General features: G+C 49.2%; 8 protein-coding genes; 6 read left to right on the plus strand and 2 right to left on the minus strand.

The window, feature by feature from the left end:
* Positions 1 to 1057: 1057 nt before the first annotated feature.
* On the plus strand, positions 1058 to 2874 carry FFUJ_11862 (uncharacterized protein; the record flags this gene model as incomplete). XM_023570808.1 has 7 exons in its annotated part: positions 1058 to 1120; positions 1168 to 1280; positions 1329 to 1886; positions 1942 to 2028; positions 2079 to 2138; positions 2189 to 2373; positions 2423 to 2874. 7 exons carry the CDS (start codon positions 1058 to 1060, stop codon positions 2872 to 2874), a joined length of 1518 nt encoding a protein of 505 aa, XP_023437866.1.
* A 255-nt stretch (positions 2875 to 3129) lies between these two features.
* On the minus strand, positions 3130 to 5958 carry FFUJ_11863 (related to beta-glucosidase; the record flags this gene model as incomplete). XM_023570809.1 has 4 exons in its annotated part: positions 3130 to 4742; positions 4793 to 5019; positions 5075 to 5647; positions 5708 to 5958. 4 exons carry the CDS (start codon positions 5956 to 5958, stop codon positions 3130 to 3132), a joined length of 2664 nt encoding a protein of 887 aa, XP_023437867.1.
* A 485-nt stretch (positions 5959 to 6443) lies between these two features.
* FFUJ_11864 (related to fluconazole resistance protein (FLU1)) lies at positions 6444 to 8048 on the plus strand (the record flags this gene model as incomplete). The annotated part of the gene is made up of 1 exon (XM_023570810.1): positions 6444 to 8048. One exon carries the CDS (start codon positions 6444 to 6446, stop codon positions 8046 to 8048), a length of 1605 nt encoding a protein of 534 aa, XP_023437868.1.
* Positions 8049 to 8855: 807 nt separating this feature from the next.
* Positions 8856 to 10430, plus strand: FFUJ_11865 (related to hexose transporter protein; the record flags this gene model as incomplete). Its single annotated transcript, XM_023570811.1, has 1 exon — positions 8856 to 10430. The coding sequence occupies one exon, from the start codon at positions 8856 to 8858 to the stop codon at positions 10428 to 10430; it is 1575 nt and encodes a 524-aa protein (XP_023437869.1).
* Positions 10431 to 11000: 570 nt separating this feature from the next.
* FFUJ_11866 (uncharacterized protein) lies at positions 11001 to 11354 on the plus strand (the record flags this gene model as incomplete). Its single annotated transcript, XM_023570812.1, has 1 exon — positions 11001 to 11354. One exon carries the CDS (start codon positions 11001 to 11003, stop codon positions 11352 to 11354), a length of 354 nt encoding a protein of 117 aa, XP_023437870.1.
* A 509-nt stretch (positions 11355 to 11863) lies between these two features.
* On the plus strand, positions 11864 to 12196 carry FFUJ_11867 (uncharacterized protein; the record flags this gene model as incomplete). The annotated part of the gene is made up of 1 exon (XM_023570813.1): positions 11864 to 12196. The coding sequence occupies one exon, from the start codon at positions 11864 to 11866 to the stop codon at positions 12194 to 12196; it is 333 nt and encodes a 110-aa protein (XP_023437871.1).
* Positions 12197 to 12790: 594 nt separating this feature from the next.
* FFUJ_11868 (uncharacterized protein) lies at positions 12791 to 13216 on the plus strand (the record flags this gene model as incomplete). The annotated part of the gene is made up of 1 exon (XM_023570814.1): positions 12791 to 13216. One exon carries the CDS (start codon positions 12791 to 12793, stop codon positions 13214 to 13216), a length of 426 nt encoding a protein of 141 aa, XP_023437872.1.
* A 361-nt stretch (positions 13217 to 13577) lies between these two features.
* On the minus strand, positions 13578 to 15916 carry FFUJ_11869 (related to tyrosinase precursor (monophenol monooxygenase); the record flags this gene model as incomplete). XM_023570815.1 has 7 exons in its annotated part: positions 13578 to 13736; positions 13804 to 14098; positions 14150 to 14641; positions 14695 to 15017; positions 15073 to 15444; positions 15495 to 15610; positions 15661 to 15916. 7 exons carry the CDS (start codon positions 15914 to 15916, stop codon positions 13578 to 13580), a joined length of 2013 nt encoding a protein of 670 aa, XP_023437873.1.
* Positions 15917 to 16096: the final 180 nt, after the last annotated feature.

Genomic DNA, 16096 nt, shown 5'->3' on the forward strand with positions numbered 1-16096 from the left:
TATACGTATGAGATGTCTGCGGCAAGTGGGAGACTGGCGAGTTGAGACGTGTTTCAGGGTGGTTGCACTAAGGCTAGACGGAAACATGCCAAGCCAGCCAACAGCTCCGCAGTGTTGCGTTGCAACCAAGATTAAGCTTAAACCGAGGGATGAGACGCTAATTGTGGCATGACCAGACGCTGGTGCATCCGGGACGATGAGATTCCGTCTGAAACCAAGATGCTGAAATTGCTGATTGCTCTTTTTACGATGATATCAGTATTGCGACACGCATTCTTTCTTTTCTAAAGTTTTATGACAATGAATTCAAGGAGCGATCGATCGATCATCTAGGAGAATTTGCAACTCAGATCTGTCTGTTACCCTTGTAGAGTCTCGAGCTTCTAGCCATGGCGGGCCTAGGGGAGGGGAAGAGAAACTCGGGGACTTGATCCTAAGTGATAATAGGATATATAACTTTGTCTGAATTAAGGCTAAATTTAAGACATTTTTTACTGAGTTTATTTTGAAATTTTATACAGAGTACTAAGGCAGATATCGTCTTATTCCCCGACACGTAAACAGTCATGACATGTTCAACTTACTACAGAGATATTCCATAAAAGCCTAGGATTGAATAAATACAGATCTCAACTCTACTTAGTTTTGGACGTCATAATATTTTTGAATTGCATCCGGCAACATATCACAGATGCTTGGATTGATGTTCACGCAATTCTGTTCAGGTCTAAAATCGCATTGCAGAAGGGAGACTCAACCCGCAAAGGCGAGACAAAACTTCAGACCGGGACCAAATGACTTGCCCTGGTTCCAATTTGTATTTGCTATCTCGTTACAATAATTATGCCAATCAAATAGGAATGGCTAGGAAAGACACCAATTTCAGTTGGCCCTCCTGGGTACACTACCCTACATCCAATGCTTCGCTGGGCGGGCCCGTGCTCTGGAGCAACGTTATTCCGCCCTTGTCTTAGTGCGTTCCATGACAAGGGGAGGTCTCAAAGCCACTCCACAGCGAATGAGTGATCAGCCAGGACATGAACCAGGTCCAGTCGAGATGTCCAATCAGCCGAGCCAGACGCCAACAACGAATAACCCTTCTCGCCGCCAAGCACTCAACGTCAGTCTCATCGTCGCACGAATGAGAGCCCATGGCTGACTTAGCAGGCTTGCGAAGCTTGTCGAAAAAGAAAGACAAAATGTGACGAGAGGAAACCTGCTTGTGCTCGATGCACGCGCTTGGGTCTTGAGTGCATGTACATTGAGACTGTCGCGGCTAAGTATGCACTTTCGCTGATCCGAAGAGATTCGTGGCTGAGAGTCGCTAGGAAGAACCTTTCGATCGAGGAGCTGACGGGTACCTTGAAACGCATGGACGAGAAACTCGATGTCCTCACAGCTTTCGCCCAACCTCAAGCGCCTACGACGGCATCAACTCCGGGAGACAGCCACTTTGCTGCTTTTAGTCCCTTGAATCTTGGCAGTGCAGGACTTCCTCAAAATCCTTCAACCCCATTTCTCGATACCGGCCGAGTGCTTGAAGAACTCTCACTATCTCAGCGACATTCCACCGCGCCACAGCATCTCCTCACCTGGCCTTGCTCGACTCTGTCAATGAGCGAACCGGACCTTCAGTACCCGATGGAGTTGGAGATAAATCGACCTAGCTTATCTCGCTCGACAGTACCACCCCGTTGCCTTGAACCTTCAACTTCACCTAGTGGGGAGCCTTGGCTATCACGACTGTCCTTGTCTCAAGTCAGCTTACTGACGCAGTCGTATTTCCAGCACTTCCATCCGTCATGCCTCATCCTGAATGAGTCTCTCTTCTACTCACAGGTTCTAAGCAACGCCGTTCAGACCAACTTTGCGCCGAACTACAGCTCGTGCACGGTTCTGTCATCCTCTGCCTGGAGCTTCACCACCTGCTAACAAAGATAGTCTGTTCTACTCTGCCAAACTTAGGGTATACGATGCCTGGCAAGCCAACCATAAAGCTTGTTGCACTGTCTCAATACTCGTGCCACTGTATGCTAGCACTTCTCATTCTTGGTATCCTCTGACTCACTCTGCCCCAGGCAACGCACATTAGAGGCGCAACATTGCCAGCTATTCTGGATTGCATATCTTCAAGAGAGGTAAAAACTACTACAGTGAAACCAACTCCAAGCTGACGGTAACCTTTCAGCCAAATTCTCGCAGAGTTCGACTTTCCAGCCAGCGGGCTTGGGAAGCTCGCGAGCAGCATGCCTCTACCCGTCGTCCCTGGAGCAGGCGCCGACCCTTGCCAAGCTCAGTACCAGTTCTTCTTCTTAGCTCTGATTTCAATGAGAAAGTTGTTAAACCGGATTTTGTTCCACCTTTATAGCCGAGGTTAGCCACCGGGGTTAAGGACATCCTTGAGAGAGCTAACAGTGTCTAGACCATATCGAAAACCCCGCAAACGTTGAACCAACACAGGCCGATGAGCCTGCCGCGTTTTTATCGGTATCACCTTCGGTGATGTTCGAGCTCGACCGTCAGCTTGAAGAGTGGAGAACCTGTTTGCCCCAGGGACTCGAGTTTCTACCTTACTCAGAGGCTCAACTTGCAGAAGTCCCCGAATTTAATCAGACTCGGTCGACGGATGAGAGACTGCGAGGCCATCTGATGGCTCGCTACTTCGCAGCAAAGTCCATCATTCATCGACCATACATCTACAAAACACTGCATCACGGCGCTACGGCCTCTCTTAGTGATGCCGACACCGCAGGCGCGCGTACAGCCGTTGGTAGCGCGGTGATGTCTGTGGTAGCAAGTGGAATCTTACATGAGCCGTTGGTACTGTTGCTTCATCCTATCAATTCTTGCAGAAGGTATGGTACTCCATCATAATACGACCGTACACTGACCCTTCTAGTTTGTTTGCTTGCGAGCTTCAACTTTCCTTTGTCCTCCATAGCTCCTATCACTATCTATTGCCACAAAATTGGAAAATTGCGGAAGTGGCGCGTACAGCTGCTTCGGGCTTGATAGAAGATATGTCGCCGACAGCTTTTCGAGATAGCGAGATATTAAAACTTCTGGCTTGCTAGAATAAACTTGCTGGACATTTGGATTTTATACTTGTTTGAGACACAGTGCGGTCTTCTAATTGATCCACTGATGCTCCTTCGGCGACCGAAAGTAAACTGTCAACCCCTCGTCCCTCGAGTCCTTGGCCGCTGTCACGCGATACTCGGAATCTTTCTCCACCACCCACTTATTGACGCCATCATCCCAATATGACAGACTGACCTTGTCAATCTTCATACGCGCAGTGACAGTCTGACCGACACGGACAAAGACTTTGTCCCAGCCCTTCAGCTCCCTCACTGGTCGATGGAGCCTCGGGTTAATTTGCCCAACATAGAACTGGACGATCTCCTTTCCATCCCGCGATCCCGTGTTGGTGACATCCACTTCAACTTCGATACCCACTTCTTCATGATACTCGTGGCTGCTGATACGCATGTTACCGTACTCAAACGTGGTGTACGACAACCCGGCACCAAAGGGGAAAAGAGGTTCGATCTTGCGATGATCGTAGAAGCGATAGCCTGCGTAGATGCCCTCCCCGTAATAAACCACATCATTCTCACCAGGATAATTATCGTAAGGTGGAGTATCTTCGATGCGCTTGGGAAAGGTAATGGGTAGCTTTCCACTGGGGTTCACTGTACCCAAAAGCACGTCTGCGAGACAGTTGCCCTGCTCCTGTCCTTGATACCAAGCCTGGACGATGGCAGAGACCTCGTCTTCCCAGGGCATGGTGATAGGGCTGCCTGTCTGGTTGACCACGATGGTGTTGGGGTTCACTGAAGCTACAGCGCTGACGAACTCGTTCGATCGCCCGGGCAAGTCCATTGAAACCATATCGCTGGTCTCTGTCTCCCACTCATGATCTTTACCCACCACAACAATGGCAATATCGCTATCACGAGCGATATCAACACCGTCCTGAAAGAACTTGTCTAGATCGCCGGGGTTCTCCATGAAGCCAATACGGCCACCATCTTGGACCTCCTCGCGTTCAAGCTCCGCCATGTAATCAAAGTTGTATGGCTTAGGCTCTCTACTTATGGACTCAAGAAGCAGTTCATACTCTCGACCAGCTTCCATGTATATCTTGACTCTCTCCTCGGGCGAACCGTAGCTCATGAACAGAGAAGACTTGGGAGACCACCAGTGTCGTTCGATAGTGATGATGACTTGTCCATCAAGCATGAGCCTTCCTGGACCACATGAAGAAACTGAGAACTCATGGAGACCAGTAGTCTTTGGTTTGAGGATAGTCCGTCCCCTGTATGAATATCTCTCGCCAGTCGTCAACTCTGGAGGCAGTCCATCGTAGCAGACCAAGTTGGAGCTAGGTCTATGCTCAACCATGAAAGGTTGACCACTGTGGTTCATGTTTCGAAACAGGGATAGTTGAAAGCCAGGCTTTCCAGTCTCTGGGTTTGTCATGACGGCTGGGTCGACAAGCGGGATGTATCGATGAGTAAGGATACCTGCATGGGTTTGAACTTTGGCTGTAGGAAACTTGGCGGTTATTTCGGATTTGATCGATTCGTACGGCGTTGTGCGATAGTGAGGCGCAAGGTTGGAGCTACCTCCACCTGTAGCTACGGACCGAAGGGCATTGGGGCCAAGGATCGCGATTCTTTTCTCGCCCAAATTAGACAGAGGAAGAAGTTTGGCAGAGTTCTTGAGCAGAACAATGCCTAGAAGCTCAAATTAGAATGTTGCTACCCAATCTGAAGCTTCAACATACCTTCGGCGCCAGCTCGACGAAAAATCGCCCGGTGTTCAGGAAGACCATCTGCCTTTTCGTTGCTTTCCTCCCAATCAGGAACACTGCTCTTTCCAACTTTATGCACAAGCTCGAGCACTCTTGAAGCCGAGGCATCGATGAAGGATAGATCGACAAGGCCTTTCTGGTAGGCATCGATAAGATGTTTGCCTCTACGCCGCACAGGGCCCGGCATCTCAAGATCAAGCCTGCTCTTTGTCAGTTATCGATAAGACACCATGAGATGAGACCGTAGTTCCATACCCTGCCCTGACAGATGGAACAACACTATTCGTGCCAAACCAGTCACTCATCACAAGACCATCCCATCCCCATTCCTTACGAAGAACATCCTGAATCAGGAATTCATGAGCGGAGCAGAATGTCCCGTTGATTTTGTTGTAAGCCGTCATAACCGTCCAAGGATTACTATCACGAATGGCGATCTGAAACGGCTGTAGGGCGATTTCTCGCAGAGCTCGGTCCGGAATCTTCTCATCTATAAAGAAGCGTCGCGTTTCTTGGTCATTCGCGGCAAGATGTTTGATACAAGCGCCAATGCCGGCATCTTGGAGACGATTAATGAACTCGCCGGCGATTTTGCCTGTGAGGTAGGGATCTTCGCTGTAGGCTTCGAAGTTGCGGCCGCCGAGTGGTGTTCTGGGAATGCAAACTGTAAAAAGTAAGAATCGGGTGATAAACATTGAGCGGGCGGAGGCTTGGTTATTACCCGTTGGTCCGAGCAGAACATCGACTTCCTTGCTCTTGGCCTCGTGGATCAAAACGCTGCAAACATCTCTAATATCAGATAAATCCCAAGTCGCGGCTAGGGAAACCCTGCGATAGTTAGAACCCCTGTTAGCTTCGGCAACGCCGCATGGACAGAGGAGATATTACCCGGTAGGCGCTGAAGCAGCGCTGACTCCGTCTGTGAAAATGCCCCCACGGACACCTACAGGTCCATCCGAGGTCTTGATTCTGGAAACACCAAGCCGAGGAACTGCGTTGGTCCTCCACAAGTCTTCACCCGTGAGCAAAAGGACTTTTTCTTCAAGAGTCATTTGCGAAAGCTTGTTTTGCGCCCAAGCTTTAGCCTCATTTTCGACATGCCTGTTATTAAGGGGAGGTTGGGACTTTACAAGGGTCATCGCGGGAGGATTGTTCGTATAAGAGAGATGAAAAAAAGTAGTGATGATACTCGAATCACTCGACTTTGAGTAAGCGAAGTGTAATTCCGAGGTATAATTCCTTACTTTATACAAGAAAAAGAATTAATAAACGATAAGCACATCTGAAAGTCATGCTACGAATGACCTGCTCATCCACTCTTTTGGTTGTGTGAGACAGCATCATCTTGGCCCTGGCGGAGTTGGTCCGTCTATCCCCGCCAACCTTAACACTGTGATCAGCACGCTCGGATCTCGTTCCAATTTCCTATCTACCCGATGATACGTACGTCCCAAACTGCCGGAGCCGCTTCAACGAGCCAACGACAGAGTCTAGTAGCCTCATTAATTGCCCGGTTAGGACCGACGTAAACTTTATTCCTGGCTAATATAAATTTTCAGTAGCAGTATGAACGACATGACGAAGACAGACATTTTCAGGAGAATCAGCTTTGGCGTTAACAATCATGACTCACAAGCATTCTCAGATTCAAGAGCGCCTCCAGGTTGAGGAGAAGGTCCTAGGACTTTCTCCCGAAACTCTTTCTCAGAACTCCTCTTCGACTGAGACTCTAAGCGAGATTCGAGTACCCCTCGGCCTTGACGCCCTCGAACCCTCATTCTCACTCTCTGAACATCTTCACTCTGTCGGAGTTGACCTCGCAACCAGACGAGATGAAGCAGACAGATTCCTGTCACCATTTAGTTGGTCAGGTTGGAAGAAGACCATCACTCTATTGGGACCTTTCATGGCATCGACCCTCGCGGCATACGCAGCTGGAGCCTACGCACTGGCTTCAGAGCCTCTTCGTGCGAAATGGGACATCAGTGACTTCCTTTTCAATTTGGGAATATCTCTATTCGTTGTCGGGTTTGCCTTCACCCCCATGATTCTCGCCCCAATCAGCGAAACGCATGGTCGATACTGGACCTTTGTTAGCTCAGGCATCGTCTTCTTCCTCGGGACTCTAGGATGCGCTGTGACGGAAAGCTACGCCGGCATGATGGTCTCTCGTCTGATCACGGGAAACAGGGCTGCAGTGTTTGCTACCCTCACCGGCGGTGTTGTGAGTGACCTCTATCGCAAAGAGGACCGCAATACGCCAATGGCTTTGTACTCCATGACAATCATGGTCGGTGCTAGTCTCGGACCACTCATCAGCGGAACCGTCGTGGACCTTCTCGGCTGGCGGTGGATCTTCTTTATCCAAGCCATCGCCATTGGGATAACGACAACAACATTATTCTTTCTTTTTGAAGAGACTAGGAGCAACGTCCTATTACGCCGAAAGTGCTTCGTCCTGAATGCGGTCCCCATCAAAACATCAGCAGGAAAACTAATCAATTTTGGGTCTGCGATGGAAGAACGTCTCGACATTGAGGTCAGTATTATCTGGCGAAGCTTTGCTTTCCCACTGCGTCTTCTTTGGAAAGAGCCTATTGTGTTCTGTATGTCGTTGTGGGTCTCCTTTGCTTGGGCAATCATGTACATGCAATTCAGCAGTATTGGACTGGTGTTTCGCAGCGTATATGGCTTCGACAACGCTGCAGTTGGTGCAGTCTATACTGCTACTATTGTTGGCTCGATTGTTGGCATCGGAATCTCATTACTACAGGAAACTATCATAAAACGAGTGCTGCCTCACAAAGAGCCTCTGTCTACGCCAGAACAACGTTTGCTCTCGCCTTGCATACAGTCCGTTCTCTTGCCAATCGGCCTCTTCTGGTTCTTCATGACAGCTAGGCCAGATATTTCGTGGATATCTCCTTGCGTAGCCCTTGGATCGTGTTCAATGGGGATCTTCAGCATCTATCTCGCCGTGTTTAATTATCTCGCTGATACATATCATGGGTATGCCTCTTCGGCTTTGGCAGCTCAGAGTCTGTGTCGAAATATCTTGGGCGGAGTGTTCCCACTCGTCACGGCTAGAATGATAAGCAATTTGACACTGCAAGGGACTGGTGGTCTACTTGGTGGCCTTGGGCTGTTATTGACCGCTATTCCATGGCTGCTTTACTTCTGTGGGCAAAGAATTAGAGCTCACAGTCCGTTCGCGAAGGGAATGGAATGATCCATGAATTAAGACGGATTGGAAAATCGCCATTTCCTGCCTGTCATCGAACAGGACTCATCCGATGTCTATGTAATGCCCTACTGTATTATTATGTTCTTTCCAAGGTAGATTTAGTTAATACGAAATGTCTTTGCAGCCTACAATTATCCTGTCCATTGAGAGACAGGCAATCTCTATTATGATACTAGAAAAGTACCCTTGCATGGAGTCAAAGCTCTAGTCTCCTTAGCATCGGGTTTGAGCAGAGCAACCGGCCTTGAGACCGGTGACGGTGTTTTCGCCGGACAATCTAGCATGGCATAGTTGAGTGCCGCTGAGAACATAGCATTCACCTCTTGGAAGTAATCATAATAATTTTGTGATCAAGCTAGGTCGAAGCCAAGGCGGGGACACAAGGACTCCAACTCCGTGAGAATAACTGGCCCCATTTTTCAACACCCCGAGCGGAGGAGGTCCGTCTCTCCGCGCGCTGGTCTGATTTGCCTCATAGACTAGGCTATTTTCAGAATCTGGGGGTCACATCGACTAAGTTTTCCGGGGAACGGTCTTCCCTGGTCAATCCGGGGATGAGCACGAGATCACCTAGACCTGGGACCAGACTCTTTGGGACATGTAAATGTCAGCTCATGGAATTGGTGGCTTGCTCTGCGATCCAACTAGAGCTTTTCTAAGCAACATCCAATGGAGAGGCGATTTGAAGTATAAAGCCTGCTGTATCTTGCCAATATTGCCGATATTCTGGGACCATTGATCGACATCGGCTGGCAGAGTCTCTTCTCCCACAAGGCTACCGCTCGAGTCACCATGACTACCAATATTCCTTCCACTCGCCCAGTCCATACTGTGGCCGAGATCCTCGCCCAGGACAAGAGTTCTGTCTTCGCCCTCACCCCATCACTCATCCATCTCTACGCAATCCTCGCTCCAGCCTGCCTCGTCGTGTGTGCAACCAACGGTTATGATGGAAGTGTCCTTACATCCCTTCAAGGTGTAACCGCATGGAAAGACCAATTCGGTTCCCCCAAGGGCGCTCTTCTCGGTATCACCAGCGCTTCTTATCCGCTCGGTGCCATCATCTCGACTCCCTTTTCGGCTTATATCTCGGATCGATTCGGTCGTCGACTGTCTATCATCATTGGGAGCTTCATAATGATGATTGGAGTCATTGTCCAGTGTGCCAGCACAAACATCGAAACTTTTATCGGAGGACGTATCATCGTTGGCTTCGGTATCACACTCGCTCTCGCTGCTGCCCCAGTTCTTATCTCTGAGCTCGCCCATCCTCGACATCGAGTTCTCTTTGGCTCGCTATACAATACGAGCTTCTATCTTGGTGCTCTTCTGGCCGGATGGGTAGCGTTTGGGAGTTATCGCATTCATAGCGCTTGGGCTTGGCGTCTTCCAACTCTTCTTCAAGCTGGGCCAGCCTGTATCCAAGTGTGTTTCGTATTTTTTCTGGATGAATCTCCTCGGTGGTTGGCATTTAAGGATCGAGGGGATGAGGCGTACAGGGTGTTGGTGAAGAATCATGGCGATGGTGACTGGGATAGTCCTCTTATACAAGCTGAGTTCTGGGAGATGAACGAAACTCTAAAAGCCGAGCGTGAGATCGAAGGAAAGGGCCTCGGGCTTTTCCTTGATACACCCGCAAACCGGAAGCGACTCGCTATCCTCATCACACTCGCAGTCTTTGACCAATGGTCTGGCAACGGCCTCGTATCATACTACCTCACCAAGATCTTGTCAAGTATCGGCATTGCAACCCAGCACGAACAGACTATGCTGAACGGAACCATAAGTACTGTCAATTATGCAACGGCTCTTTTCGCCGCTGTCTTATCCACCAAAGTCGGCCGTCGTTCTATGTTTGTTGGAGGTGGCATTGCAATGTTTCTCACATTCTCAGCACTCACTGCGAGTATTGCGATATACAACGAGACCGGCTCCAAGGCAGCAAGCAAGTCCGCCCTAGCGTTCATCTTTATCTACTACACTTCATTCAATATCTGCCTCAACCCGCTCTTGTTCTTGTATCCCACCGAGATTCTGCCCTTCAGGCTTCGAGCCATGGGACTGAGTATTCTAGTTTTCTCTACCAAAGCAGCTTCGTTCTTCAATCAATTTGTCAACCCTGTTGGTATGGATTCTCTCGGTTGGAAATATTATCTTGTTTATGTTGGTTGGCTGTTGGTCGAGATTGCTGTCTTCTGGTGTCTTTACCCGGAGACGAAAGGTTACACACTTGAAAGAATTCAGGAAGCGTTTGGAGAGGACGTCAAGTTGGATGGGCCTGAGGAAAACGGTAAGATGATGGAGGTGAATGACGAGGACAGTACCCACGTTGAGAAGGTGGCCCAGTCCACGGTCAATTTTGCGTGATGACTGACAGGGAACGACATACGAGAGCAAGCCTTGGCAATGACAAAAGAATAAGAGTTTGAGAAAGTGTATGCAGAAGTGTGATAAAGAATAGAAATTACTATCGGGGCGGAACAAATGCATAACATCGAACGCGATCCCTCCAGTGACAGATCGTAGTCTATTGGAGCAATATTATTTGGGTATTGATCAGTCAGGGAAAGCAGCAGTGGTCCTTTGTTTCCTCCAATACGGTCCTGGAGCATTGTATCGCTGCCTCGGGATGTTGTGAATGGAGGGGACCTGCCTAGGTTGCGAATCACGGTCGATCTGGGTATAACCACCGGCAGTTCTTGCATCTAACGTATCACGGTCGCTCCTTGATCACTGAATCACTGACACCAGGGCATTTTCTTCCCTTAATCATCACAAACCACCCTCATCTTGTCTAGTTCACATTCACACAAGGTCACCGGTGGCCAGACGTCTCTCACCTCAACTCAACAACAATCGAACACGCACACGCTCACGCTCACACGCATCGTCAACTTCATCACCCAAAAACTACCACAAACAATCTCACCTACCAAAATGTCTGACGCTGCCAAAATGTCCGACTCTACCAAAGACTCCGACGCTACCAAGTCAATGACCGTCCACTTCAAGCTGAAGAAGGGCAAGAACGAGCCCAAGAAGATCCTCCTTGAGGAGCTGCAAGAGCACTACGGTATGGAACAAGTTCAGTGCCTTCACGAAGTCGAATCGAAGAGCCTCGCCATCATCGTCAAGAAGAACTGCGACACGGCCGAGATCATGAAGGAAGAGCTCTGGTCCAAGCTCAAGGAGACTGATGTCTTCAAGACTTGGGAGGAGGACAGAATCATTGTTGTACATGTGGACAACCACTGCTCGTACCTCTTGGGGGACCCCTATCCAAACCAGTAGGCACAGCAAAGTTGCACCTCTGCATAATCGGTGTACGGGAAGGATGAAGGTTTTGGGACACGGAGGTGACGACGGAAATGGAAGAAGTGTTACCCAAAGAGCCAAAGGCGAAACAACGGGTTAGGAGCTTATCGATTATGAATAGGAAAATGCTCCTTGTATTTCAACCTCAGAATTCCTTTTACTTGCGATTCATCCCTCCTGTGATAGTGAATGGCATGTGCATGGCCGCTCGTCGAGTAAATGGGTGGTTTCGACCCAAAGGTCTTGCGGATGCCGTAACACACTTGTCCTTACCCAAATCGCTGATCTCGGCGTGAATGAGCTATCATGGAAAGAGCACTGGGTCCATCTACCGAAATGAACGCGCCATGATCGGATGCTTTCCTCCAAAGCGCACAATGGGATCAGAAAGGGACACACGCACATCCCATCATATCAATAACTACACTGTCCTGAAACCTAATTGCTTCCTTTATCATTCCATATCATCATAATTCTCCCTCAACATGGGTCAACCAAAGTACCGCCAGATGATTGCACAATTCAAACCGAAAGCTGGAGTGAGGCCACGACGAGAACCAAAAGATGAACCCCTTGTATACAGATATGGCTCTCAAGGCCGTCAAGAGGTCAATGTCACCAAAGGGCTGCTCACATACGTCCTGGATATCGAGTTCAGCACCGCAGACAAGGCCGTGGGGAAGTTGTGGAAAGTGCTCAACAAGATGAAGGTTTTCGATGAATGGGAGGCGCATGCGGTTTTCGCCGTCAGAAGAATGGACCACGGTAAATGCGACTATCTCCCCATACCTTCGCCACCAGCAAAAAGTCCTTCTTAGCAGGTCACTCCCGTGGAGACTCAGGGGCGCTTGAACAAAGTGTCGAATTACAGAAGCCCTACTCTTGGGCTATTCCACAGATATAAGGCGAGGACTTTCCTTTGGAAGGGTCACCATTGAAGAGAAAGACACGAATGCGACGAACGTATTGTAGATAGCATGACAGAGAATGCCTACTCAGATCACCTGGTTCTTTGGACTGTAACACAGGCGGCACAGCAATGTCAGTGATGGGGACTGCTCCCACAAGACTCCTTCGCCTTTTTGATATATTTTTATAAGTGACCGAACTGGCTGGTTGTTTGGACAATCAGTTTCTTGAGTGTGACGTGAAATGCCCATTCTTTCTACAGTCAGTGACCCCCAGAATAATGTGATGAGCGTAGAGTCCACGGGCTGTGAACAGTATATGATGTGATTAATGAATTTCCACGTTCTCGAATCCTTTATCACGAGCCAATCTAGAAATGAATCGGCTTTTCAGAGTCGCACGCGCCTGGGTATATAAAAGGCCATGCTCATCTCAGGTCTTCCGCCCAGTCTCTGCAAAAACAATACTCCAACTCAACTACGCCTGAATATATAACATACAAAATGAACCGTATGGGCCACCACGTTTACGACAACGACCTTGTAATCATCTTCTGGTTCCATGGAAGGCGGCCTATAAACTCGTCGCAGCGACGTCTTGCTCGCCGAGATCGCGTATTCTCCCTCATCCGAGAGCACTATGGCAGCTCTCTCTTTCCCATCATTTGGAGAGGATCAGATATCTACATCACGATAACCGACTGTGTAGCTGTTCGTGCAACACTACCGGAACTAATGTCGATCTTGGAGCGGATCCGCCTTTTCCAGTACTTTGAACTCTGTGGGATCATAGTTTTCGATCATCTTGACGGGGAGTTAACAGAGAATATTCGATATGACAGAGCGGGTGTGGCACGGCTTATTCGTCTTAATAATGAATTGCGCATGTACTGGGGGGTCAACCCATTCGACTACATGATATCCGACTAAGCGGCAGGAACTAGGTTTCTATGACAGAATCACTTGGTCCATACTTGAGTCGACTTTCATGAGCTAACTTGACTTACTCCGTCGAATCTGATCATATAGAGCCAAAGTAATCTCTTAACGCGTGCTTCGAAAACTCGCCATCCTCCTGGTGTTCCCACGTTACTGGCCGTTCTCCCCACTGAAGCTCCCGGCCAACAGTCACGTAGATGCAGCAAAATGTTTTACAAAGAATGATCAAACACATCGCAGTAAGTGTAATGTTAATTATGTCGAAAACTTCCATTATCAATATACGGGAACGAAGACAGAGGGTTAGTAGCGTGAAGACGGTAATCCGCACTATCTAGAAGAGATGGCATAGCTAGGAGGAGTTTCTGATAATAGCCTCGATGACCTCGGGGTAAGTGTCATACTTTACATCACCTGCGCTGCGTGGCACTGGAGTCCGCTTGCGACTAATGCTGAGGTTGAAAGTGTGGTCCCTGTCCATATCCCTGGGATTGAGGACCTCACCAGCTATCTATTCATGGGAAAATGGAGTCAGTCACTTGAAGTCTCGACTCAACGCCAGAGTAATTTGTACTTACAGTCTGAACTCGCCACTTCAAATTCTTAATAAGGAACTCCTTGACGTTGTCCTCATCCATGTTGCTCAACTTTCCAATCTGGACATAGTCGAGGAGCAGCGAAGTAATCGGAGTCGTGCTGGTCACAAGCTGTCGTTGCTCTTCTTGACTGGCGCAATTATCGCATACATTGGCGGGCGCGGCTAAGATATGGGACACGCCCGCAAAGCCAGGGAGAGTCGACCACTCTTGACCGGTCTGCCCTTGGACGTCGCCGATGATGTAGTAGATGGTGAAGGTCCCATCAGCGAGCATTCTGCAAAGTTGAATCAGCCAATGTAAGAATACAGTGAATGTGTAGTCTTACCTCTCGACCACGATATCGATGTACCAGTCGTCTGCATACTGCGGGTTAGATGACATTGCGGCCATGGCAATATGCTGTTGAATCTCATCCACGGGTTCGCCAGGATGCTTGAAAAGATCTCCAGACGAGGTGCTGTGCTTGTAATCGAAGACTGGGGCGCCTCCGACTTGTATAGGCCGCATATTATCCGGGGGTGTGCCAAGAAAGGGCTTAGCGGTGGTTCGTCGAGCCCATTCATACTTTTCCCTGAATTCCTTACGAACCGTGTCCCCTGTCTGTCCATTGGCCAAATCCGGGTACGTGTAGCCGAAGTCCGTGGTTCTCCTAGACAGGTTGGAGGTCCAGTACGTCTTCTTGTTGGTCTCCGAAACTGATTTGCGGAACGGCGTCAGGTCGATCGTGGCGAATCCCTGTTCATCCTTTGGAAGCTCATTGAACCAGTGCTCATCGCCGTTGGCAGCCTGCCAGATGGCGAACAGTCTGTCAATTTGGCTGTGCACTATTGTCAGCCAGTCAGTCCATTGCATCTTTCCAGCCAAACTCACCAATGATGCATCCAGAAAATCGGATCAAAGGCAGCCGAGGCGATGGAGCCCATGTGTCCGTCACCACCGATCGTGACGTGATATGCACCGTGAAAACTTTCGATAGAGCCGGAAGGTCTTTCAAGCGTTGCTTTGGGTTTCTCATTGGGCTTCGGAAAGACCGCGTTGGTTGCAAACGCTCCAAAGTTTCTGTAAACCTCGTCTTCCATTAAAGCGAGGCACATGCGAATCCGATCTTCGCGTTTTAGGTTCAACTGCTCATTCATCTTCTCCATGGCTTCAGCACTGGATCCCCCGTACCGGATTGTCTTAAGGATGCTCTTCTGTGAACGATGTATGAGTAACAATCAATTCTTTCAAGGATGAAGCACTACTCACGAAATGTGGCTCAAGTGTTGTCCCCGGGGCATTATCAACTGAAATCTTGTTGAGTTGTTCAGGGCTGAACTGGAACTGGAAAAAGGGGTTTGGCAAAGAAATAAGTTCATTATCTGGAAGACGCTTGACCATGACCTCGGGCATTGTGAATATTTGCGGAGCACCCCAGTCATAGGGAGCGTTTGTTGTGCCATCTTCGGGGTTTGTGACTCCCGGGAAGGTAGTCTTGGTGTACGCTCGGGGACGAAAGTAGTCCCAGTACGGAAGACGGAACTTCTGAGCAGCAGCAAGATATTTCTTCTTCTGTTCGTCAGGTATGTCCGACTCAGAGAATCGCTTGGCGACATTGGCTACTTGGCGAAAGAGGGTTTGCTATTGGCGAAGATTAGTTCAAGCCGGAGCTTGCCTGTATCATGCCTTACCTCCATCATTGCCAAATACGGACGGTGCCAGGTTCCGAAATGCGGCTTACTATGGGTACAATAGTATCCCCGCGGCCCCTCACCATCCCATTTAGTCACGGGTTGTCCATGAATGCCTGAAACTGGTCAGACGTACTGGCCGTGCTCTGGACGAGGCGATACTTACCGGTAAGTTGGAACCAGGACATTTTCAAGTCCACCTGGGTCCCATCTTGGAAGGAATAGCCTTCAGGGGTCGGCCAAGGCAAGTTCTTCATTCCTTGGAGTTCCATCAAGGCGATAAGGTAAAGATTGAAGGTATCGGGCTGCTCTGTCAGCATGACGTCGATATCAAGGCGCTGTCCTGTGCCGAAACCAGCAAGACCGAGTACAACACCCGCCTTGTGGGCTTTCTCCAACTGATCCATGGTAGAGCTGCTCATGGCGGCGATGGTTTGTGGGTAGAGGTTCTTGGGCTTGCTGGTGATTTCTTGTTGTGGTTTGGAAAGTCGTTACTCCCAGCAAGAGACAGAAGAGGCCCTTTATAGACGTCTCTCGACCATGCCAGGTGCTTTGGACAAGTCGAGGTTCAGGTACTCGTATAGAACTGCTTGGCATCTAGA

This window comes from Fusarium fujikuroi, chromosome FFUJ_chr11 (assembly GCF_900079805.1).
Source record: "Fusarium fujikuroi IMI 58289 draft genome, chromosome FFUJ_chr11".
Lineage (NCBI taxonomy): Eukaryota > Fungi > Ascomycota > Sordariomycetes > Hypocreales > Nectriaceae > Fusarium > Fusarium fujikuroi.